Raw genomic sequence first — 26,381 nt, forward strand, 5'->3', positions numbered from 1 at the left:
TACCGTTGTTACTTAAATCAGTGTTTCGCAACCAGTGTGCCTCCAGCTGTTGCAAAACTACAACTCCCAGCATGTACGATCTGTCAGTGCATGCGGGGAGTTGTAATTTTGCAACAGCTGGAGGGACACTGGCTGCGAAACACTGAGTTAGGTAACAAACTACCAGCATGCCTTTAGCTGTTGCAAAACTTTAACTCTCAGCATGCATTGACAGCCAAAAGGAATGCTGGAAGTTGTAGTTTTGCAACAGATGGAGGCACAACTGCAACTCCCAGCATGCCCTGGACCAATGATTTCAGCAGGCAATCCCGTTCTGTTTACTCCCCGATTACGCTCTTGGTCCTTAAGTCCAAGGACGTGAGGGAGTACCTGTACACCCTTGGTCCTGGTGGAATTTTTCTATGTTCACCTTACATTACTGACTCCAGGTCTGGGGAACTACATTGGCCACACAAATGTAAGATGCAACAGTGTTGTTACTAGGTGGTGTAAGGGCTTGAGGGTTCAACTTTCAGTGACAATTTCTGTTTATTCATAGCATTCTGTCTAAAAGTTGTCACCCTGTTTTCCCAGTTGCCTGAATGTCATATCTACCAAGCTATGCAGTAATACAGATAGCGGTGTAGAACATATATCACTACATTACAAGGCAAGACTAGCCAGAACCTTTGTGACAATCCATACCTGTACTATAAAAGCAGCCATATTGGATGTATCCCAGTTTTTAATTTTCTCCAATTACTTAAATAAAATCTCCTGTCCATAATATAATCTACAGATCCTTTTTTCCCCAGACATTTTGCATTGCATGGAAAAATGGATGGATGTTGGCCTTTGGCTGTGGATATAGGCCGTTGGATGTGGGCTGTTGGCTGTGTTGGATGTGGGCTGTTGGCTGTGTTGGATGTAGGCTGTTGGCAGTGTTGAATGTGGGCTGTTGAATGTAGGCTGTTGGATGTGTGTGAGGTGGGCTGTGTTGGATGTGGGCTGTTGAATGTAGGCTGTTGGCTGTGTTGGATGTGGGCTGTATTGGATGTGGGCTGTGTTGGATGTGGGCTGTGTTGGATGTGGGCTGTGTTGGATGTGGGCTGTGTTGGATGTGGGCTGTGTTGGATGTGGGCTGTTGGCTGTGTTGGACGTAGGCTGTTGGCTGTGTTGGATGTAGGCTGTTGGCTGTGTTGGATGTGGGCTGTTTGATGTAGGCTGTGTTGGATGTGGGCTGTTGGGCTGTGTTGGATGTGGGCTGTGTTGGATGTGGGCTATTTTGGATGTGGGCTGTGTTGGATGTGGGCTATGTGGGCTGTGTTGGATGTGGGTTGTGTTGGATGTAGGCTGTTGGCTGTGTTGGATGTAGGCTGTTGGCTGTGTTGGAAGTAGGCTGTCGGCTGTGTTTGATGTGGGCTGTTGGATGTAGGCTGTTGGCTGTGTTGGGTGTAGGCTGTTGGGCTTTGTTGGATGTGGGCTGTTGGGCTGTGTTGGATGTGGGCTGTGTTGGATGTGGGATGTGGGCTGTGTTGGATGTAGGCTGTTGGCTGTGTTGGAAGTAGGCTGTCGGCTGTGTTGGATGTGGGCTGTTGGATGTAGGCTGTTGGCTGTGTTGGATGTAGGCTGTTGGGCTGTGTTGGATGTGGGCTGTGTTGGATGTGGGCTGTTGGGCTGTAGGCTGTTGGGCTGTGTTGGATGTAGGCTGTTGGGCTGTGTTGGATGTGGGCTGTGTTGGATGTAGGCTGTTGGGCTGTGTTGAATGTTGGCTGTGTGGGATGTGGGCTGTGTTGGATGTGGGCTGTGTTGGATGTGGGCTGTGTTGGATGTGGGCTGTTGGGCTGTGTTGGATGTGGGCTGTATTGGATGTGGGCTGTGTTGGATGTGGGCTGTGTTGGATGTGGGCTGTGTTGGATGTGAGCTGTGTTGGATGTGGGCTGTTGGCTGTGTTGGATGTAGGCTGTTGGCTGTGTTGGATATAGGCTGTTGGCTGTGTTGGATGTGGGCTGTGTTGGATGTAGGCTGTTGGCTGTGTTGGATGTGGGCTGTTGGGCTGTGTTGGATGTGGGCTGTTGGGCTGTGTTGGATGTGGGCTATGTGGGCTGTGTTGGATGTGGGCTGTGTTGGATGTAGGCTGTTGGCTATGTTGGATGTGGGCTGTCGGCTGTGTTGGATGTGGGCTGTGTTGGATGTAGGCTGTTGGGCTGTGTTGGATGTGGGCTGTGTTGGATGTGGGCTGTTGGCTGTGTTGGATGTAGGCTGTGTTGGATGTGGGCTGTTGGGCTGTGTTGGATGTAGGCTGTTGGGCTGTGTTGGAAGTAGGTTGTTGGGCTTTGTTGGATGTGTGCTGTGTTGGATGTAGGCTGTTGGGCTGTGTTGGATTTAGGTTGTTGGGCTGTGTTAGATGTGTGCTGTGTTGGATGTAGGCTGTTGGGCTGTGTTGGATGTGGGCTGTATTGGATGTGGGCTGTATTGGATGTGGGCTGTTGGGCTGTGTTGGATGTGGGCTGTGTTGGATGTAGGCAGTTGGCTGTGTTGGATGTAGGCTGTTGGGCTGTGTTGGATGTAGGCTGTTGGGCTGTGTTGGATGTGGGCTGTTGGGCTGTGTTGGATGTAGGCTGTCGGCTGTGTTGGATGTGGGCTGTGTTGGATGTAGGCTGTTGGCTGTGTTGGATGTAGGCTGTCGGCTGTGTTGGATGTGGGCTGTGTTGGATGTAGGCTGTTGGGCTGTGTTGGATGCGGGCTGTGTTGGATGTGGGCTGTTGGCTGTGTTGGATGTAGGCTGTTGGCTGTGTTGGATGTGGGCTATTGGGCTGTGTTGGATGTAGGCTGTTGGCTGTGTTGGATGTGGGCTGTTGGGCTGTGTTGGATGTGGGCTGTGTTGGATGTGGGGTATTTTGGATGTGGGCTGTGTTGGATGTGGGCTATGTGGGCTGTGTTGGATGTGGGTTGTGTTGGATGTAGGCTGTTGGCTGTGTTGGATGTAGGCTGTTGGCTGTGTTGGAAGTAGGCTGTCGGCTGTGTTTGATGTGGGCTGTTGGATGTAGGCTGTTGGCTGTGTTGGGTGTAGGCTGTTGGGCTTTGTTGGATGTGGGCTGTTGGGCTGTGTTGGATGTGGGCTGTGTTGGATGTGGGATGTGGGCTGTGTTGGATGTAGGCTGTTGGCTGTGTTGGAAGTAGGCTGTCGGCTGTGTTGGATGTGGGCTGTTGGATGTAGGCTGTTGGCTGTGTTGGATGTAGGCTGTTGGGCTGTGTTGGATGTGGGCTGTGTTGGATGTGGGCTGTTGGGCTGTAGGCTGTTGGGCTGTGTTGGATGTAGGCTGTTGGGCTGTGTTGGATGTGGGCTGTGTTGGATGTAGGCTGTTGGGCTGTGTTGAATGTTGGCTGTGTGGGATGTGGGCTGTGTTGGATGTGGGCTGTGTTGGATGTGGGCTGTGTTGGATGTGGGCTGTTGGGCTGTGTTGGATGTGGGCTGTATTGGATGTGGGCTGTATTGGATGTGGGCTGTGTTGGATGTGGGCTGTGTTGGATGTGAGCTGTGTTGGATGTGGGCTGTTGGCTGTGTTGGATGTAGGCTGTTGGCTGTGTTGGATATAGGCTGTTGGCTGTGTTGGATGTGGGCTGTGTTGGATGTAGGCTGTTGGCTGTGTTGGATGTGGGCTGTTGGGCTGTGTTGGATGTGGGCTGTTGGGCTGTGTTGGATGTGGGCTATGTGGGCTGTGTTGGATGTAGGCTGTTGGCTATGTTGGATGTAGGCTGTTGGCTGTGTTGGATGTGGGCTGTCGGCTGTGTTGGATGTGGGCTGTGTTGGATGTAGGCTGTTGGGCTGTGTTGGATGTGGGCTGTGTTGGATGTGGGCTGTTGGCTGTGTTGGATGTAGGCTGTTGGCTGTGTTGGATGTGGGCTGTTGGGCTGTGTTGGATGTAGGCTGTTGGGCTGTGTTGGAAGTAGGTTGTTGGGCTGTGTTGGATGTGTGCTGTGTTGGATGTAGGCTGTTGGGCTGTGTTGGATGTAGGCTGTTGGGCTGTGTTGGATTTAGGTTGTTGGGCTGTGTTAGATGTGTGCTGTGTTGGATGTAGGCTGTTGGGCTGTGTTGGATGTGGGCTGTATTGGATGTGGGCTGTATTGGATGTGGGCTGTTGGGCTGTGTTGGATGTGGGCTGTGTTGGATGTAGGCAGTTGGCTGTGTTGGATGTAGGCTGTTGGGCTGTGTTGGATGTAGGCTGTTGGGCTGTGTTGGATGTGGGCTGTTGGGCTGTGTTGGATGTAGGCTGTCGGCTGTGTTGGATGTGGGCTGTGTTGGATGTAGGCTGTCGGCTGTGTTGGATGTGGGCTGTGTTGGATGTAGGCTGTTGGGCTGTGTTGGATGCGGGCTGTGTTGGATGTGGGCTGTTGGCTGTGTTGGATGTAGGCTGTTGGCTGTGTTGGATGTGGGCTATTGGGCTGTGTTGGATGTAGGCTGTTGGGCTGTGTTGGATGTAGGTTGTTGGGCTGTGATGGATGTGTGCTGTGTTGGATGTAGGCTGTTGGGCTGTGTTGGATGTAGGCTGTTGGGCTGTGTTGGATTTAGGTTGTTGGGCTGTGTTAGATGTGTGCTGTGTTGGATGTAGGCTGTTGGGCTGTGTTGGATGTGGGCTGTATTGGATGTGGGCTGTATTGGATGTGGGCTGTTGGGCTGTGTTAGATGTAGGCTGCTGGGCTGTGTTGGATGTAGGTTTTTGGGCTGTGTTGGATGTGTGCTGTGTTGGATGTAGGCTGTTGGGCTGTGTGCGATGTGGGCTGTGTTGGATGTGGGCTGTGTTGGATGTGGGCTGTGTTGGATGTGGGCTGTGTTGGATGTGGGCTGTGTTGGATGTAGGCTGTTGGGCTGTGTTGGAGGTAGGTTGTTGGGCTGTGTTGGATGTGGGCTGTGTTGGATGTAGGCTGTTGGGCTGTGTTGGATGTGGGCTGTGTTGGATGTGGGCTGTGTTGGATGTGGGCTGTGTGCGATGTGGGCTGTGTTGGATGTGGGCTGTGTTGGATGTGGGCTGTGTTGGATGTGGGCTGTGTTGGATGTGGGCTGTGTTGGATGTGGGCTGTGTTGGATGTAGGCTGTTGGGCTGTGTTGGATGTGGGCTGTTGGGCTGTGTTGGATGTAGGTTGTTGGGCTGTGTTGGATGTAGGCTGTTGGGCTGTGTTGGATGTAGGCTGTTGGGCTGTGTTGGATTTAGGTTGTTGGGCTGTGTTAGATGTGTGCTGTGTTGGATGTAGGCTGTTGGGCTGTGTTGGATGTGGGCTGTATTGGATGTGGGCTGTATTGGATGTGGGCTGTTGGGCTGTGTTGGATGTAGGCTGTTGGGCTGTGTTGGATGTAGGTTGTTGGGCTGTGTTGGATGTGTGCTGTGTTGGATGTAGGCTGTTGGGCTGTGTGCGATGTGGGCTGTGTTGGATGTGGGCTGTGTTGGATGTGGGCTGTGTTGGATGTGGGCTGTTTTGGATGTGGGCTGTGTTGGAGGTAGGCTGTTGGGCTGTGTTGGAGGTAGGTTGTTGGGCTGTGTTGGATGTGGGCTGTGTTGGATGTAGGCTGTTGGGCTGTGTTGGATGTGGGCTGTGTGCGATGTGGGCTGTGTTGGATGTGGGCTGTGTTGGATGTGGGCTGTGTTGGATGTGGGCTGTGTTGGATGTAGGCTGTTGGGCTGTGTTGGATGTGGGCTGTTGGGCTGTGTTGGATGTAGGTTGTTGGGCTGTGTTGGATGTGGGCTGTGTTGGATGTGGGCTGTGTTGGATGTAGGCTGTTGGGCTGTGTGCGATGTGGGCTGTGTGCGATGTGGGCTGTGTGCGATGTGGGCTGTGTGCGATGTGGGCTGTGTGCGATGTGGGCTGTGTGCGATGTGGGCTGTGTAGGATGTGGGCTGTGTTGGATGTAGGCTGTTGGGCTGTGTTGGATGTAGGCTGTTTGGCTGTTTTGGATGTTGGGCTGTGTTGGATGTAGGCTGTTTGGCTGTTTTGGATGTTGGGCTGTGTTGGATGTAGGCTGTTGGGCTGTTTTGGATGTTGGGCTGTTTTGGATGTTGGGCTGTGTTGGATGTAGGCTGGGTTGGATGTAGGCTGTTGGCTGTGTTGGATGTGGGCTGTTGGATGTTTCTCCTGTGTTTACTTTGTGTATTAAGATCTATTTACACTGTAAGTTGTCAAAGGGAAAGAGGGAAATTCACATGTATATAGCACTGCTGTGTTATCACATGCTTTTCCTAGAATGGTTTCAATAATGCAAAATGTTGTTGGATTGATTTCTATCATTCATGCTGACTAGGGGTGTAACTAAAGGCTTATGGGCCCTGTGGCAAAAATTTCCCCTCAAGCAAGTTTTCTTCATGGACACCCGTCATATATTATCCATGAACTTCCGTTGCATTGCTGGGTTTAGTAAAGGGGAACTGTCACCAGATTCATGCTTTTCTGTCTGTGGACGGTGCAAAATAGTGACTCTAATTCCAGCACTGTCTCACTTACGTTTTTGCCAGCATTCATTTCCATTAAATCGCTTCTTAGTTTCAGACCACACTAGCCCTAGCAATGATGTAGTCCAGTGTGTTTATGAGCAACCATTGCTCCATTCATTTGCTGCTGATTGATAGCTTTCGGCCTATACTGTGCAACGTTAAAAGCTGTCATTTAGCAAAGGGAAGACACGGATGGTGAAAGTGTATAAAGTCTCTGCACTATAGGGCATACATATCATTGGTGGATGTAGAAGAGAAAGAATTAGCACAATAAGGAAGGGGTTACACTAAGCATTGCACTGCTGTTGCTGACATGAGAGGGAATCCTTGGTTTACCTTTTAGGGATAATGAGGAATTGGATTGTCTGAAGGCTTAGAGTTTGCAGTTCGCTCTCTTCCTCTTCTCCACACAACAAGAGAAACTGATTGGCTGTTCATTCGCACTAAACACAATATATACAAATATATATATATATATATATATATATATATATATGTGCAGTGATCTCTCAACTTACAATGGGCTCAGGTTACAATATTTTCAACACACAATCCTCTTTTCTGGACCATTGTAACTTAAAACCAAACTCAACATACAATGCTACGGACAGTCCAGATCTGCAAAACGTGTCAATGGCTGGAAGTGTCAATAACTAATCAATTACAATGGGCATTCACTGGTAAAACACCTGTATTACTGAAGTGTATGCACTGACTGGCTGTCTGGTAGTGCCCCCTACAGTACAGGGAGGTATTACATGTTCTGTACTACTTGTTACCTGTGCCAGGGTTAGCTGCTCCTTTGGACACCAGGTAAGGGCTCCATGTTACTTTTTTAGGACATTGCATGTACTGTACAGGACCCTGAAGAAGCTCCTGTCCTCTACATAGACAGTGATGTACAGCTCCTAGCTGTATGCAAAGAATTGTCTGTATTAGTTATTTACTTTTTTTTTTTCTTCATTTGTCACTTTTTCCTATTTTTGGATGACATTTTGTTGGCTTCAGAACCAATTACCAGGTTTCCATAGAGTTATGGTCTCAACATACAATATTACTTGGTTCCAGGACGACTATTGTAACTTGAGGGACCACTGTATAAACTGAAGGTTCTAATTTAAAGCTGTCACCTTCCTGTTATTGTGTCTGTCAGGCATGACCACTGTGTATAAGATGATTTATGGCACCAGGCGCTTAAAAACCACAAACTGTCTGTTGCATTGTGTTTTGGCCGCTTATTGTAGTAAATAGAGACTGCTCAAACTGAAAGGATGTAAACAATTGGCCCAGAGGAAAACATAACCCATCCACTGCCAGAGATCGGTTGCACTTTTGTACATATATAAATGGATCATAGTGCCTAACTTATTTCTTTTATGGATAGTTAAAGATCCTGCTTGCCAATAATGCCAATAAATGGATATTTTGACTTCCCCATTAAAGTCAAAGGGAAAACTCCCAACCAGTCTGCAGCATATCCACGAGGCCACAACATAAATTGGTCAATGTCGCATGGATTTTTTACATCAGCATGTGGGGGAAATTTGCTAAAATCACCTGTAATACACTGTGGAATATCAACACACAAGATTGGGGCAGATTATTTACTTTCCTGTGAGAGCACCAAATTTTGGCCTACGGCTACCCATGAAATTCTAACCTAACATTAAAACAAAGAACATGATGTGGGACTACAAGTTCCACATCAAGTGGCGTTTCACTCAACATTTCGTCTTGGAATTGTGGCATAGCACAACCTCCCATTGTTCTCAATAGAATTCTTCAGCACCATTCACAGTAGGGAATTTCCATGGCGGATGATCCGACACTGAAATCCAGACCCCAGACTCAGCCATCTTCTTTTCGGCAGAATCTGCTTTGAAATGCATTTCTGAACTCCTCCTTGCCCAACTCAGGTGTCCAGTGCCATCAGTCATGGTCTGGTGTGGTGCAAGGCATATGATCCAACAGCAGTATAAAAAGATGAATAAGACTTACCGGTATTTCTTTATCTATTCTCTATTGGTACCATGGCCCAATGAAGTGCCAGTAATCACAAAACCATGCTTGCCATTTTTAGTACACCGCTGTTGTTTTGTATCTATAAATTCTGATGCTTGTAAGTATATACTAATAAAGAAGCCAGAAGTATTACCGGTCAGTGTGGCATTCATTTTTCTATACTGCTAGTCCTAGCGCCAGCTTGTTTTGCCAGCACCCGCACCAGATGGAATCTCTGGGCAAAGATTTTTGTGTGAATGAGCTCTTAGTTGCCTTAAACTGCCTCTGAATTTGGCACATCTTTTCCTGAAGCCGTAACATATTTTTTTTGACCACATCCCTTTTGGACACTTCAGGATCAAGCATCTAAAATCTGTCTAAAACTCTTATTAAAATGTACCGCTCATTAGTAAAAACTTTTTGTAGAATGCAGAAAATAACATTATATGTATATTTTTGTAATATATATTGGTTACATTTTTTTTTATATTTTTGTCCCTACAGCTATTGTCTGTGTGTCTCTGTAAAGAGACCAAATACAGGAAGTGTGAATGGACAAGCAGGGCTCTGTACAGTGAGGACAAGCAGGGCTCTGTGCAATGAGGACAAGCAGGGCTCTGTACACTGAGGACAAGCAGGGCTCTGTACACTGGGGACAAGCAGGGCTCTGAACACTGAGAACAAGCAGGGCTCTGTACATCGAGAACAAGCAGGGCTCTGTACATTGAGGACAAGCAGGACTCTAACCTAACATTAAAACAAAGAACATGATGTGGGACTACAAGTTCCACATCAAGTGGCGTTTCACTCAACATTTCGTCTTGGAATTGTGGCATAGCACAACCTCCCATTGTTCTCAATAGAATTCTTCAGCACCATTCACAGTAGGGAATTTCCATGGCGGATGATCCGACACTGAAATCCAGACCCCAGACTCAGCCATCTTCTTTTCGGCAGAATCTGCTTTGAAATGCATTTCTGAACTCCTCCTTGCCCAACTCAGGTGTCCAGTGCCATCAGTCATGGTCTGGTGTGGTGCAAGGCATATGATCCAACAGCAGTATAAAAAGATGAATAAGACTTACCGGTATTTCTTTATCTATTCTCTATTGGTACCATGGCCCAATGAAGTGCCAGTAATCACAAAACCATGCTTGCCATTTTTAGTACACCGCTGTTGTTTTGTATCTATAAATTCTGATGCTTGTAAGTATATACTAATAAAGAAGCCAGAAGTATTACCAGTCAGTATGGCATTCATTTTTCTATACTGCTAGTCCTAGCGCCAGCTTGTTTTGCCAGCACCCGCACCAGATGGAATCTCTGGGCAAAGATTTTTGTGTGAATGAGCTCTTAGTTGCCTTAAACTGCCTCTGAATTTGGCACATCTTTTCCTGAAGCCGTAACATATTTTTTTTGACCACATCCCTTTTGGACACTTCAGGATCAAGCATCTAAAATCTGTCTAAAACTCTTATTAAAATGTACCGCTCATTAGTAAAAACTTTTTGTATAATGCAGAAAATAACATTATATGTATATTTTTGTAATATATATTGGTTACATTTTTTTTTATATTTTTGTCCCTACAGCTATTGTCTGTGTGTCTCTGTAAAGAGACCAAATACAGGAAGTGTGAATGGACAAGCAGGGCTCTGTACAGTGAGGACAAGCAGGGCTCTGTGCAATGAGGACAAGCAGGGCTCTGTACACTGAGGACAAGCAGGGCTCTGTACACTGGGGACAAGCAGGGCTCTGAACACTGAGAACAAGCAGGGCTCTGTACATCGAGAACAAGCAGGGCTCTGTACATTGAGGACAAGCAGGACTCTGTACATCGAGGACAAGCAGGACTCTGTACATTGAGGACAAGCAGGACTCTGTACATTGAGGACAAGCAGGACTCTGTACACTGAGGACAAGCAGGACTCTGTACACTGAGGACAGGCAGGGCTCTGTACACTGAGGACAGGCAGGGCTCTGTGCACTGAGGACAGGCAGGGCTCTGTGCACTGAGGACAAGCAGGGCTCTGTGCAGTGAGACCAAGCAGGGCTCTGTGCACTGAAAACAAGCAGGGCCCTGTACACTGAGGACAAGCAGGGCTCTGTAAAGTGAGGACAAGCAGGGTGCTGTACACTGATGACAAGCAGGGCTCTGTGCGCTGAGAACAAGCAGGGCTCTGTGCGCTGAGGACAAGCAGGGCTCTTTGCAATGAGGACAAAGCAGGTCTCTGGGCAGTGAGGACAAGCAGGGCTCTGTACAATGAGAATTAGCAGGGCTCTGTGCAGTGAGGACAAGCAGGGCTCTGTGCAGTGAGGACAAGCAGGGCTCTGTACACTGAGGACAAGCAGGGCTCTTTGCAGTGAGGACAAAGCAGGTCTCTGTGCAGTAAGGACAAGCAGGTCTCTGTGCACTGAAGACAAGCAGGGCTCTGTACACAGAGGACAAGCAGGGCTCTGTACAATGAGAACAAGCAGGGCTCTGTACCCTGAGGACAAACAGGGCTCTGTGCAGTGAGGCTCTGTGACACACTCCTGGCTCATACAGCAGGATGATTGACAAGCCAGGAGCCTTCACAGAGCTCTGCTTGTCCTGTCCTCACTTCCTATATTTGGTCTCGGCACAGAGACCCACAGGCAATAGCTGCAGGGACAACATTTTCTCACCGAAAAATATACACATTTTTAACCAATGTATACTACAAATATACATGTAATGTTTTTTTCTACATTATATAAAAGTTTTTTCTATAGGTACACTTTAAATCTTTTTTTTTGTGCATAGTGAATTCTGACACAAAAACACTAGGGGGTGATTTCTTAGTGCCACTTTTTTGGCTGTAATTTGCTGCATTTATTTTGCACAAAAAATTTGCACCTTTTTTAATTAGACACCTGTGGTGGCCCAGTACGGGCGTTGTTACCCCATACCCTTGCTGCCCTGTTAGACAACCTCCCTTAAGTGTCCCCTGGGCCCCCTTGCACTTGTCCCCCCCCCCCCATGTACATATGTTTACCATGTATTATACTGTGTAATGTGTGAAGTAAGCGTTTTCACTTTAAGACTGTTTACCATGTGCGTTGTCATGTGATTGTTACCCAGGAGGGATCAGTGACCGGGTGACCAATGGGACCCCACCAGAGCCTCCCCCCAAAAAACCCTGGATGGAGCCTCTTCTCTCTCTTGGAGCTTAGAGCTCTTGTTGCTGCGGTCCAGTGCAGTCAAGTCTAGGAGTGTGTCTGGAGTCATAGGAGGCCTCAAGTCAAGTCTACAGCCACAAGCTACAAGTAAGCCACAGTCACAGCATTGTCAGTCACAAGTCAGTCAAGTCAAAGTCATCTGTCAAGTCAGCGTGGCCTGCACTAAATTGCACCATTTCTACTAAAAGTCCCAGCAAGCCCTTAAGGTCTCTGCCACCCTGGTCACCTCCCTGGGCCTGGCTGAACTGTATAGACTTTTCCACCTAAACTCAGTAAAGCTACCGTTGTCCGTAATTTGGCGTTGGAGTCATTATTGAACCCCCCCCCCGTGCCTAGCCCAGGATCCAGCGGTATACCTTTGGGTGGTATTGAGGATAAACCATGCCCTGGCGTCACGAATACAAGGGGTTAATGCCATCTGCCTCTAGGTTAACAACATCTGCAATGCATCACACCCCATACCACACACCTTTGGCAAAAGTGACTGTGAAATGCAGCGTTTCATTCTCGACAATGCAGTGGACGAGATACTTTAACTGCGTTTTTTTTTAAAAAGGTGCAAAAATAATGCGCAAAAGGCTAAAATAAAAAGGATAATTCATACCACATATGTGACATCCTATAGCAAGTTCTGAGGGGATTTTTCACTTGTGCAAATTTTATCAAAGTGGTCTTATTGATAAATTTAGAAAGAAAGATATCCAGCGCTTGACTAGGGAACAGATCTTTATTTAATATCAACATGGAGACATACAGGTACACGGAGACATGTGACGCGTTTCGGCTTGTACCACCAAGCCTTAGTCATACTTTGTATGACTAAGGCTTGGTGATACAAGCCGAAACGCGTCACATGTCTCCGTGTACCTGTATGTCTCCTTGTGGATAATAAAGACCTGTTCTCGAGTCAAGCTCTGGATATCTTCCTTTCTACTTTCTACTATTATCTGGGCGTAGTCCACGCCAGTCCCACCGCCCTTCCTGCAAAGAGAATTTTCTCTATTGATAAATTTGGCTCAAGTAAGCCAAAAACACAGCAAAAAAAAAAAAAGCCAGGAGGAATGACTGCACACAATGGTAAATCTCCCCCATAGTAATTCTGGTCCATTAAATGTGTATCCTATTGAAAAATGAAAACACACGGGTAGAGTTACAACCCCCAGCATGCACAGATGAAAAGAGTCGCTTATAGACCCCTAGTGTAAGGCTATCTGATCCCCACTCAGAAAGCAGCTGTGGAACTACAAGTGACAAGAGACACAGGAGGTAGAATGCCATTGTGGCTGCAGCCCAGGTCCTGCGAGAACGTGTGGGAACTGAGTTCCTGCACTTTTTCCACAGCAGGATCACCATTACCATTAGCAGGAGTCCTGCAGGACCAGCTCTTGAGTGGAAATCTTGGGTGAGTTCCCCCACTTTTTTTCCAGGACTTGATCTCTGCTGCATCGTAATACTATAACAATCACGGACACGTGGAACTATATGTGCCAGCAGCCCTTACATTACGCCTTATTTGCACAGCTGTGATATGACATGCCAGGGGAACTACAAGCCTCAGCACGACATTCATGACAGTCATAGATTAGCATTGTAGTAGCCGGGACCCATGCCCCAGTGCAGGAGGTGGTGCCAGGCCCATATGGGAGGGGAGACTCTACTATCAGGACTCTCTTGCAGATCTCCTGTCTTCCATAACAAGAAGCAGAGCTCCCACCATGGTAGGTTCCTGCATTTATTCTCTATTATATGGTTTTACATACATTTTTAACCTCTATTTTGCATTGACTTTATTTGCCGCTGTAGATTTATTTATTAGATCTTTATATGCATGCATGGTGCAGAGCTGAGTTTGTCAGGCGTAGCACACATGACTTTGACCTTTGGTAGAACTCATCACGTAACTGTGATGTGTTTTATTTGCGGTATTTTAGTACATAGGACTGCGTTATCTTATGGGTCTTTTCTATGATCACACAGAGAATGAGTGTTCGACACAAACCATGTCACATGACGTTCTCTAGCAGTGAATAGAGTAATAATCCGTTATGTGTTATCCGTATAGAATGTGCCTTTTACGCTCACAACAACCTCAGCTCTGCTACGTCTGTGTCTGTAGATCAGTGTTCCCAATCGAGGTGCCTCCAGCTGTTGCAAAACTACAATTCCCAGCATGCCAAGACAGCCTTTGGCTTTTTACTCTCACAGCAACCTCAGCTCTGCTACGTCTGTGTCTGTAGATCAGTGTTTCCCAACCGAGGTGCCTCCAGCTGTTGCAAAACTACAATTCCCAGCATGCCCAGACAGCCTTTGGCTTTTTACTCTCACAGCAACCTCAGCTATGCTACGTCTGTGTCTGTAGATCAGTGTTCCCAACCGAGGTGCCTCCAGCTGTTGCAAAACTACAATTCCCAGCATGCCCGGACAGCCTTTGGCTGTCCGGGCATGCTGGGAGTTGTAGTTTTGCAACAGCTGGAGGCACCCTTTATGGGAAACACTGATGAAGATAAATGTACTAGCTGTACACTGAGGCGAGTGCTTTTCATTCATTGCTAGGAACCATGTCTGCTCCAGGGGGTGTTCCTGGTCTGATGTATGGAAAGGGAGGGATCATCTTCCATTGGCTCCATCAGGGTTATGAGGTGGTGTCAGACCATGGGAGGGACACGTGTGGTGACAGAACATTGCTTAAAGGGGGGGATGCAAGGGGTTCTGGGAAGTCCTATTATATAGCCTCACACAGTATATTGGTATATTATTTCAGGCTTCGTATGGGAACATTATTATTCATAAGGATTAACACTATGGGGATTAGATTGATTTTGAGAATCGGTTTTGTTTTATAGAAACAATACTGAGAATTTGTAGATAGGATTAACCTGGGATTAATACTGCTCTTCGGTAATAATAATCCATATAATGTCGTAATACTGCTCTGTAGAGCCAAAAGCACACAACACAGATCTACATTGTCGTGTATGTGCAACTGCTAAAGTCTTCCCCTAATGTTTATATGCCGTAATGGATAGAGCTTGCTATTGCAGCCATCATTCTCCTTCATTTTCTCTTTGTGGCCGAAGATAGGTTCTACAACTAGGCAAGGGTTAAGGGACCCCAGAAGTAGGACCCGCGTTAATGAGGTGTCATTAATGTTTATTTTCAGAATACCCTTTAAAGGGGTTCCCCAGGCATTTTACACGTATGGCATATCTTCAGGATAGGTCAGTGTCTGAGAAGCAGAGTGCACTACGACATGATAAATGACACAGAGGTATATTGGGGAAGATTTATCACGACCTGTCCAAAGGTAACGTTGACCAGTTGCCCATAGCAACCAATCAGATCTCTTCTTTCATTTTTCAGAGGCCTTTTCAAAAATGAAAGAAGCGATCTGATTGGTTGCTATCGGCAACTGGCCAACATTTTACCTACACAGGTTTTGATAAATCTTCCCCATTGTGTTTATGTCAGAGTGAAACAGTTAATCGGCGTAATTTTGCAATAGTGACACATTTGCACCTATCAGATGCTGTATGTCCTGAAGGAAGTCTCACAAAGGGTTCCATGCTGCCACCTCTGTCCATATTAGGAACTGGCCAGACCTGGAGAGGTTTTCTATAGAGATTTTCTCCTTTATTGGACAATTCCTGACACAGACAGAGGTGGCGGCATGGAGTTCTGTTTTGACTGGAAAGACTACACAACTACAGCAAGTGATAAGTACTGGAAGCATGGCATTTTTTAATAGTAATTTGCAATCTGTACAAGCTTCTGTCTCCAATATTGAACAATATTTTTTCTCCAGAGTACCCCTTTAAGAGCAACCACCTATCTAACTAGACAGTACATAATGTAAGGTGCCTCTTATTCTGTTTTCCAGGAGACCAATGTGCTCATAGCTCTGGCAGTAGTCGGTGTGACCGTTCTGGTAGTCCTTATAAGATCTTTGGGTTCTCAGCAGAAAAAGGGTCCGGTTACTCTTCTAGATTCTAACACAAAGTATCCTCTGCCTCTTATTGAAAAACAGGTATGTTATGTGGTGACCCACGGGTGTATGGCGGGACCACGGGTGTAGGTTGGTGGGATCAGATGGTATTAACCCCGGGGGGCTGGATGGTATTATCCCCTAGTGTTCGTGACGCCAGTGTGGTTTTCGGGTTCCGGAACGCCCCGCGCCCGGATTCTCCGCTATGAAATGAGAGTCCACAACCAGTTATGGTCAAACAGAGGCTTTACTGAGTAGAAGACAGATGTAGTTATCTTCACAGCTAAGGTCAGAATTCCCAGAGAGGTGGCCAGGACCCAGAGGACCTCGCAGATTGCTGGACCAATATACTTGTAGTTAACTTGACTTGTAATTAGACTTGACTATATGCAGGACTTGACTAGTTTCAGTGACAGCAGACATACACTTGAGACTTACTGGAGAGACGGTAGCTTTGTGGCCTTCCAGATGCTGATAACTTACACTGGGATCTCTGGTGGTTGCTGCCTCAACAAAGATTTAGATGGAAGACACGAGAATAGTAATGGCCACCCCTTTATATATAGTGGGGGGCTGGACTAAAGCCCATTGGTCAAGCTGCGGGTCATAGGTTAAGCTGGTGCTCTCTGGGAGAACATGTGACAGCTTACACAGGTCCTTGAGACCACCCACAGTTCCTCTATACTACCTATACATAGGGATCCTGTCTAGGCATTAAAGTGATACATACACCTGTATATTCACACTACGGATTTGTAGCTGAATCTCCGGTGGGACTGCGCCGTCACCATTGACAGCTATGCCGTACTCGCGGACTTCCGCACAAAGAATGAACATGTTCTTTCTTTGCGCGGGACAATTTAAACAGCGGAATTTTCCGCTGCTGAAATTCCGCAGTGTGAATGGGTCTCGCGGAAGACCTATTCACACAGATGCTAACATTCACTGTGCGGAGTTTCACAGTGTGAACATACCCTATATAAAACCAACAGGGGGAGACCTTGCAGGGGAGCCCCCAGGTCACTGAGGGACTCAACCTGACAGGGCCTAAGGGTAGTACAGGACCATATCCTAGCTCTCCCTTAATAAATGTAAATACCTTCTATTGTGCTCGGGGTACCTAGGGATAATTATGTTGCCCTTTTTTATACCATGCAGAAGCGCTCCAGCTTTGGATCCACTTTAAAGAATACATTTGAAAACCACTGAAAAGACAATTCCATAACACAGGGTTTTTAATAGAATCCTACTCCTTTCAGCAGTGTTTCCCAACCAGTGTGCCTCCAGCTATTGCAAAACTACAACTCTCAGCATGCCCTGACATCAAAAGGCTGTCAGGCATGTTGGGAGTTGTAGTTTTATGACAGCTGGAGCCACACTGGTTGAAAAAAATCAGCATTACAGGTAGGAGATATCTTATAGTAACCCTTAATGTTGCCCTGACAACCTATTTTAGTATTATTTACAGGTATCCCCCAGTTATTGCTAGTCCCTTTAACCCCTTAACGACGCAGGACGTATATTTACGTCCTGCGCCGGCTCCCGCGATATGAAGCGGGATCGCGCCGCGATCCCGCATCATATCGCGTGGGTCCCGGCGCTAATCAACGGCCGGGACCCGCGGCTAATACCACACATCGCCGATCGCGGCGATGTGCGGTATTAACCCTTTAGAAGCGGCGGTCAAAGCTGACCGCCGCTTCTAAAGTGAAAGTGAAAGTGACCCGGCTGCTCAGTCGGGCTGTTCGGGACCGCCGCGGTGAAATCGCGGCGTCCCGAACAGCTGATCGGACACCGGGAGGGCTCTTACCTGCCTCCCCGGTGTCCGATCGACGAATGACTGCTCCGTGCCTGAGATCCAGGCAGGAGCAGTCAAGCGCCGATAATGCTGATCACAGGCGTGTTAATGCACGCCAGTGATCAGCATTAGAGATCAGTGTGTGCAGTGTTATAGGTCCCTATGGGACCTATGACACTGCAAAAAAAATGTTAAAAAAAAGTGTTAATAAAGGTCATTTCACCCCTTCCCTAATAAAAGTTTGAATCACCCCCCTTTTCCCATAAAAAAAATAAAACAGTGTAAAAAAAATAAAAAATAAACATATGTGGTATCGCCGCGTGCGTAAATGTCCGAACTATAAAAATATATCATTAATTAAGCCGTACGGTCAATGGCGTACGCGCAAAAAAATTCCAAAGTCCAAAAAAGCGTATTTTGGTCACTTTTTATATCATTAAAAAATGAATAAAAAGTGATCAAAAAGTCCGATCAAAACAAAAATCATACCGATAAAAACTTCAGATCACGGCGCAAAAAATGAGTCCTCATACCACCCCATACATGGAAAAATAAAAAAGTTATAGGGGTCAGAAGATGACATTTTTAAACGTATAAATTTTCCTGCATGTAGTTATGATTTTTTCCAGAAGTGCGACAAAATCAAACCTATATAAGTAGGGTATCATTTTAACCGTATGGACCTACAGAATAATGATAAGGTGTAATTTTTACCGAAATATGCACTGCGTAGAAACGAAAGCCCCCAAAAGTTACAAAATGGCGTTTTTTTTTCGATTTTGTCGCACAATGATTTTTTTTTCCGTTTCGCCGTGCATTTTTGGGTAAAATGACTAATGTCACTGCAAAGTAGAATTGGCGACGCAAAAAATAAGCCATAATATGGATTTTTAGGTGGAAAATTGAAAGGGTTATGATTTTTAAAAGGTAAGGAGGAAAAAACGAAAGTGCAAAAACGGAAAAACCCTGAGTCCTTAAGGGGTTAATGATCACTTTTGAGAAGTTACTTTTTTTTTTTTGTGTGTGCCCCTAGCACTTAACAATTGAGGTAACTTTGTCAATTACAGTGCCCAAATATCAGTGACAGCCACAGTTTACCCATAAATGTGCCAGCAACTGTGCTTCCTTTAAAGTGACATGCCCAGTGCCCCTTTTCTTACCAGCAGAGGGTAGATTGGCGGCCTCTGTCATGACAGCTTTGGTTTAGCTGCTGAAAAAGAAATCTGGTAGCACACTATCTTAAAGCATACCTGTCTCTTAAATAAAAAAAATAAAAATAAACTCTAACATGTCACATGTGAGACATGCCAACATTTTCAATCAGACAGGTGCTCAGTGCTGAGACAGCTAACTGCCTGACTGTCCTGCAACTCCGTCCCACTGTCCTCCCCCACCTCTATTCCCGAGAGTGCCTGCTCAGTGAGCAGGAGACTCCTCTCCATGTTGTTAATGCTTCTCATTGTTGCCAGTCGCCCCTCTAGATGCAGGATCTGGGCTTCCAAACGGACAACTAGCACACATCTCGCACAACAATATGCACCCTCAAACTGTTGTTCAAGGATTGCATACATTGAACAGGATGTACATTGGACTGCATTTTCCAACATGGAGGCCATCTAATTATGGGGATTTTACAAAAAAAACCAGACAGTCAAAATGACACTTAAAATTTTTTGTAGACCTTGTGGGTTCAAAAATGAAAACTTGCTTGCTCTTTTTGAGTGTTGCTGTGTAAGAGGGGGCGTGAAAGAGGAGTTTCAAAAACTGTGATTATCTGTTGTGCGGAGTGAATCTGTGGAGTGGGTGCGACTGCCTATAGCCCACATTCTTATTTTGGGTAAGTTTTTCTCTTTTGCACATAGTGGGATAACTGTTAGAGTTTAAACACCCTTTTTCATTTTTTTTTTTTTTTTTTCTCTGTTCCACCTCTAGGGGGAGGAGGAGTAGATTGGGCACAGGTGTATAAATCTTAGCTTGGGACTCTTATTGAGAGCTTGCTCTTTTTGAGTGTTGCTGTATAAGAGGGGGCGTGAAAGAGGAGTTTCAAAAACTGGAGTTTGAAAGCAGGAGGTTGAGATCGCTGTGAGTTTTCATTTTTGAACCCACAAGGTCTACAAAAAATTTTAAGTGTCATTTTGACTGTCTGTTTTTTTTTGTGAAATCCCCATAATTAGATGGCCTCCATGTTGGAAAATGCAGTCCAATGTACATCCTGTTCAATGTATGCAATCCTTGAACAACAGTTTGAGGGTGCATATTGTTGTGCGAGATGTGTGCTAGTTGTCCGTTTGGAAGCCCAGATCCTGCATCTAGAGGGGCGACTGGCAACAATGAGAAGCATTAACAACATGGAGAGGAGTCTCCTGCTCACTGAGCAGGCACTCTCGGGAATAGAGGTGGGGGAGGACAGTGGGACGGAGTTGCAGGACAGTCAGGCAGTTAGCTGGGTTACAGTTAGAAAGAGGGGTAGGGGAAAAAGTGTCAGGGAGGCTAGTCCTGAACTGGCACACCCCAACAAGTTTGCCCGCTTGGCAGATGAGGGGGATGCCATTACAGAGCTAGCAGAACTGCAGCAGGATACCGCCTCTGACCGCCAGGGAGGTGTCTGCTCCAGTAAGGAGGGAGGGAGGAGTACAGGGCAGGCCAGACAGGTACTAGTGGTGGGGGACTCAATTATTAGGGGGACAGACAGGGCAATCTGTCACAAAGACCGGGATCGCCGAACAGTGTGCTGTCTGCCTGGCGCACGAGTTCGGCACATCGCGGATCGGGTTGACAGGTTGTTGGGCGGGGCTGGAGAGGACCCAGCAGTCATGGTACATATTGGCACCAATGACAAAGTAAGAGGTAGGTGGAGTGTCCTTAAAAATGATTTCAGGGACTTAGGCCGCAAGCTTAAGGCAAGGACCTCCAAGGTAGTCTTTTCTGAAATACTACCAGTACCACGAGCCGCACCAGAGAGGCAGCGGGAGATCAGGGAGGTAAACAAGTGGCTCAGAAGCTGGTGTAGGAAGGAAGGGTTTGGGTTCATGGAGAACTGGGCTGACTTCGCTGTCGGTTACCGGCTCTACCGTAGGGACGGGCTGCACCTCAATGGGGAGGGTGCAGCTTTGCTTGGGGAGAAGATGGCTAGAAGGGTGGAGGAGTGTTTAAACTAGGGACTTGGGGGGAGGGAACCTACAGCAAAGAGGGGGAAGATAGTGTAGATAGAGAGGTGGGAATTATAAATGTACCTGGGGGTGGAGCGGAGGGAGGGGTTAGAATAGTTAATAGGAATAGGCTTCATAGGAAAATAAAACTTACACCCTTGAATCCCATTAACCCCAATAACATAAAGGATGGAAATGTAAAGTGTATGTTCACAAATGCCAGAAGCCTAGCAAATAAAATGGGGGAGCTTGAGGCCTTGATACTGGAGGAACATATTGATATAGTTGGGGTCACTGAGACATGGCTGGACTCCTCGCATGACTGGGCTGTCAATCTGCAGGGGTTTACATTGTTTCGCAAGGACAGAACGAACAGAAAAGGTGGTGGAGTCTGTCTGTATGTAAGAAGTGGTATGAAAGTCAGTGTGAACGATGCCATAGTGTGTGATGATTCTGAGGATGTGGAATCATTGTGGGTAGAATTACAAAAGGAGGGAAATACTGAAAAAATAATATTTGGGGTAATCTACAGACCCCCTAATATCACTGAAGAGATAGAAGTTCGGCTTCATAAACAAATAGAGAGGGCCGCCCGGGCAGGTACAGTGGTAATAATGGGAGATTTTAACTATCCAGATATAGATTGGGGTCCGGGGTTGGCTAAAACTACAAAGGGGCGACAATTCCTAAATTTATTGCAGGATAATTTTATGGGCCAGTTTGTGGAGGACCCAACAAGAAGTGATGCCTTGTTGGATCTGATCATTTCCAACAACGCAGAGCTGGTTGGTAATGTAACTGTGCGGGAAAACCTTGGTAATAGCGACCACAATATAGTTACTTTTGACTTAAAATGTAGAAAACAAAGACAGGCGGGGAAGGCAAAAACATATAACTTTAAAAAGGCAAATTTCCCTGGGCTGAGGGCTGCACTACAGGACATAGACTGGGGGGAGGTGTTCTCAAATACTGATACAGAAGGTAAATGGGACATCTTTAAATTAACTCTAAATAACTATACAGCTAAATATATACCAAAGGGGAACAAATATAAACGATTGAAACTAAATCCTACATGGCTGACACATGATGTTAAAAGAGCAATAAACAGCAAAAAAATAGCCTTCAAAAAATACAAATCTGATGGGTCAGCGATAACATTTAAACAGTACAAGGAGCTTAATAAAATCTGTAAAAATGTAATAAAAACAGCAAAAATTCAAAATGAGAGACAGGTGGCCAAAGAAAGCAAAACTAATCCTAAATATTTTTTTAGATATATAAATGCAAAAAAACCAAGGACAGAGCATGTAGGACCCCTTAATAATGATAATGGGGAGGTTGTCACAGGCGATCAAGAGAAGGCGGAGCTACTGAATGGGTTCTTTAGTTCTGTATACACTATGGAAGAAGGAGCTGACATTGGCCAGGTCAGTGCTGGTAACACATCATATAATGTACTGAACTGGCTTAATGTAGAGATGGTACAAGGTAAGTTAAGTGATATAAATGTAAGCAAATCCCCAGGACCGGATGGACTACACCCAAGAGTTCTTAGAGAGGTAAGTTCAGTAATATCTGTACCCCTGTTCATGATATTTAGAGATTCTCTGGTGTCTGGTATTGTGCCAAGGGACTGGCGCAAGGCGAATGTGGTGCCAATCTTCAAAAAGGGCTCTAGGTCTTCCCCAGGAAACTATAGACCGGTAAGTTTAACGTGCATTGTGGGTAAATTGTTTGAAGGACTTATAAGGGATTTCATACAGGAATACATAGGGGATAATTGTATTATAAGTGATAGCCAGCATGGGTTTACTAAGGATAGAAGTTGTCAAACCAATCTAATTTGCTTTTATGAAGAGGTGAGTAGAAGCCTTGACAGAGGAATGGCTGTGGATATAGTGTTTCTGGATTTTGCTAAAGCATTTGATACTGTCCCTCATAGACGTCTGACAGATAAGTTAAGGTCTTTGGGTTTGGAAATTTTAGTTTGTAACTGGATTGAACACTGGCTCATGGATCGTACCCAGAGAGTGGTGGTCAATGATTCGTACTCTGATTGGTCCCCGGTTATTAGTGGTGTACCCCAAGGTTCAGTACTGGGACCGCTGTTGTTTAATTTATTTATCAATGATATAGAGGATGGTATTAACAGCTCTGTTTCTATCTTTGCAGATGACACCAAGCTTTGTAGCACAGTACAGTCTATAGAGGATGTGCATAAGTTACAAGATGACTTGGATAGACTAAGTGTCTGGGCATCCACTTGGCAAATGAGGTTCAATGTGGATAAATGTAAAGTTATGCATCTGGGTACTAATAACCTGCATGCATCGTATGTCTTAGGGGGGATTAAACTGGCAGAGTCACTGGTAGAGAAGGATCTGGGTGTACTTGTAGATCACAGACTACAGAATAGCATGCAATGTCAGGCTGCTGTTTCCAAAGCCGGCAGGATATTGTCATGTATCAAAAGAGGCATGGACTCAAGGGACAGGGACATAATACTCCCCCTTTATAAAGCATTGGTACGGCCTCACCTGGAATATGCTGTTCAGTTTTGGTCACCTGTCCATAAAAGGGACACTGCGGAGTTGGAAAAGGGTGCAGAGACGCGCGACTAAACTAATATGGGGCATGAAACATCTTAGCTATGAGGAGCGATTAAAGGAGTTACAATTGTTTAGGCTTGAGAAGAGACGTTTAAGGGGGGATATGATAAACGTATATAAGTATATTAATGGCCCATACAAAAAATATGGAGAAAAACTGTTCCAGGTTAAACCCCCCCAAAGGACGAGGGGGCACTCCCTCCGTCTGGAGAAAAAAAAGTTTAGTCTCAAGGGGCGACACGCCTTCTTTACCGTGAGGACTGTGAATTTATGGAACGGTCTACCTCAGGAACTGGTCACAGCAGGAACAATTAACAGCTTTAAAACAGGATTAGATACATTCCTGGAACAAAGATTAATGCTTATGAAGAAATATAAAATCTCATCCCTTCCCCAATATCGCGCCACACCCCTACCCCTTAATTCCCTGGTTGAACTTGATGGACATATGTCTTTTTTCGACCGTACTAACTATGTAACTATGTAACTATGTAACTATGTAACCTTCACTGATCATGAAAACTAACAGGGATAAGAGTGCGGTAGTGTGGTGCTGTACTCTCCGGCTCTCAGCAATCTTTGTCTTGCTGTCCCATAGACTTATAATGAAGCAGCAAGACAAAGATCATTGAGAGCCAGGAAGAAAAACGTGCTATCAACACTCATTTTCCTAATTGGTGGGGGTCTCAGCATTGTGACCCCAACTGATCAAAACTTTTGACAAACAGTATATATATATACTGTATATATTTATTGGCTCTGAAATGTAGGCAATACTCTTCGCATTGTCTATAATAGTTGTCCTTGTAAACCCTTCTAAGGCTGTGTTTACATAGCAAAACTTCTGAGCACCATCTGGCGGAAAAATTCCGCTTGAAAATTCAGTTGCAGCAGAGTCCTATTGTTTTTAATGGGATTCTGCTACACTGTGCACATGGGAGAATTGTGGCTGTAGAAACATCTGCTACGAAAATTCCTATTCCAGTCTCTGCAGACAAAAATTGACATGTCAATTCTTTCTGTGGAATCTGCTCAGAAATACTCTGCTGTATATGGAGACAGTGCATTTCTGTTCGGTCCTGCTGGTGCATGAAATTTTTCGGGCAGACATTTCGCTATATGATCATAGCCTTAAAGGAAAACAATCATCTGTTCACCCACGCCAAACCCAATACACTGCGTTATAGTGTGGGTGAACAGGAGAACGATGAGGGGTTAATGGGTTAACTATATACCTGCACTCCAGAGATCTTCTTCCATCTTCAGTGAATTGCACGCTGGAGGTGGGCCCGGCCGCTCAATATGAATATTCATTGCCGACTGAGCGCTCACGTGACCCGTGGCAATGAATATTCAAATTGAGCCGTGGGCCCACCACCAGTGCATGGTTCCCTGAAGATGGATCTTTGGAGAGACATATCTCCGGAGTGCAGGTACGTATTTAACCCATTAACCCCTCATCGGTCTCCTGTTCACCCACATTATAATCCAGTGTATTGGGTTTAGTGTGGGTGAACAGATGACTGCTTTGGTTTAGGATGGAAGTCCATGCTGCCATCACTGAACCACCTATGGAGTCACCATGTTAATCCAGGTAAAAAGTCCACAACTCCAAGGGCCAGCGCTCCTTTTTGTAAGGACATCTATTTATTTTTTCAGGAAATCAGCCATGACACTAAGAAATTCAGATTTGGCCTTCCGTCATCGGAGCACATCTTGGGGCTTCCTATAGGTAAGGAAGATATAGGCTAAAAACATGGAAAAAGAAATTATCAGGTATAGTGAAATTCCTCTTTCCAATCCGATCATTCTTTACCCTCAGTGTACGGTGCCCATATACCTTAGATTAAAATTAATGAAAGTGAATGATTCCAACCAAAACGATAATTATCTCGTGAAATGTAACCACGAATGATCGTCTTAGGTGACGGTTGACAGGTTGTCAGGTGAGAGTTTTCGAGTGACAATTGGTCTAAAGATTGTTCGTGAACGAAAGGTCTTTTGGGAAAGAATATTCTGAGAACATCCATAGAATCTTCCCAGAAAGATTGATGTCATGGATCATGTGTGACCAGTCTAAATAACGTAAAAGGCCAATAGAGACTAAAATGTATATGGCTGCATCTGGGAAATATTCGTTCATCGCCTATGGCCGACTTTAACATCAAAGGGATTGTCAGGCTGGCCTCATAAACATTAGAGTGTTGGCTGATCCCCTTGAAGTCAGTAGGTTAGTCAACAATTTAGCTTGAAGCTCTTCTCTACTAACACTAAAGAGGTTAACCAGATAAACATTTCTTTCACCAATAGCACCACACCAGTGCACAGGCTGTACAAGGTATTGTAGCTCAGTCTGGTTCACTTTACAAGATTTAAGCAGCAGTATCAGATACGCCACATGGACAGATGTGGCGCTGTTTCTGGCACAAAGCAGCCATGGTTTACTAACTCTGTACAAGCCTATTAACGTTATAAGCTTTTTACTTAAACTTCCTGTATTGTCTCCATAGGGCAACATGTTTACCTCTCAGCAAAAGTGAATGGCAGTTTGGTGGTTCGGGCGTACACCCCAGTGTCTAGTGATGAAGTGAAGGGTTATGTTGACCTTGTTGTAAAGGTACAGTATTGTTCTGCAGCCTTTTTCAGTCTAGTTCCCAGGATTGTAACGACAAATTCAGGACTGTTGACAAGAATGTGAATGTTGGAGCTCCCATGCAGTCCCCATTGTACTAGTCTTAGGTAGAAGGCCATGTTTTCTCCAGTCATATCCACAGCTGCTTACACAGATCTACTATGAGCTCTCTAGGTGCTGGACCTCACATCTCCCTATAACTCCCTGCTGGTCCAGTGTCAGTGTGGACCATGTTCTGTGCATTGTGGGCACTGGGCTGTAGTCTGACACAGTACATTTTATATTTCCCACAACATACTACACTATATAAAAACTTAGCTACAATAGAGCGGGAATATGACTTAAAATCTATAAAGATCTTTGCTATACCTTACAGGTTTACTACAAAAATGTTACTACTAAATTCCCAGATGGAGGAAAAATGTCACAGTATTTGGACAGCTTGAAGATTGGGGACACTGTTGATTTTCGGGGTCCGAATGGTCTTCTGGTCTACAAAGGAAAGGGTAGGCTACTTGGGGTAAAACTAAAGTGGGGCTCTA

General features: G+C 45.7%; 1 protein-coding gene across 1 annotated transcript in view; it reads left to right on the forward strand.

The window, feature by feature from the left end:
- The first annotated feature begins 13,267 nt into the window (after positions 1 to 13,267).
- The window catches only part of LOC130276757 (NADH-cytochrome b5 reductase 2), a 32,499-nt gene continuing 19,385 nt past the window's right edge, over positions 13,268 to 26,381 (forward strand). The window contains exons 1-5 of the mRNA XM_056526588.1: positions 13,268 to 13,384; positions 15,544 to 15,690; positions 24,867 to 24,939; positions 25,718 to 25,824; positions 26,216 to 26,345. Coding sequence (XP_056382563.1) covers positions 13,382 to 13,384; positions 15,544 to 15,690; positions 24,867 to 24,939; positions 25,718 to 25,824; positions 26,216 to 26,345 — 460 coding nt within the window. The 5' untranslated portion in view covers positions 13,268 to 13,381. The remainder of the gene's footprint in view (positions 13,385 to 15,543; positions 15,691 to 24,866; positions 24,940 to 25,717; positions 25,825 to 26,215; positions 26,346 to 26,381) is intronic.

The sequence above is a fragment of the Hyla sarda genome, chromosome 6 (assembly GCF_029499605.1).
Source record: "Hyla sarda isolate aHylSar1 chromosome 6, aHylSar1.hap1, whole genome shotgun sequence".
NCBI classification, from domain to species: Eukaryota; Metazoa; Chordata; class Amphibia; order Anura; family Hylidae; genus Hyla; species Hyla sarda.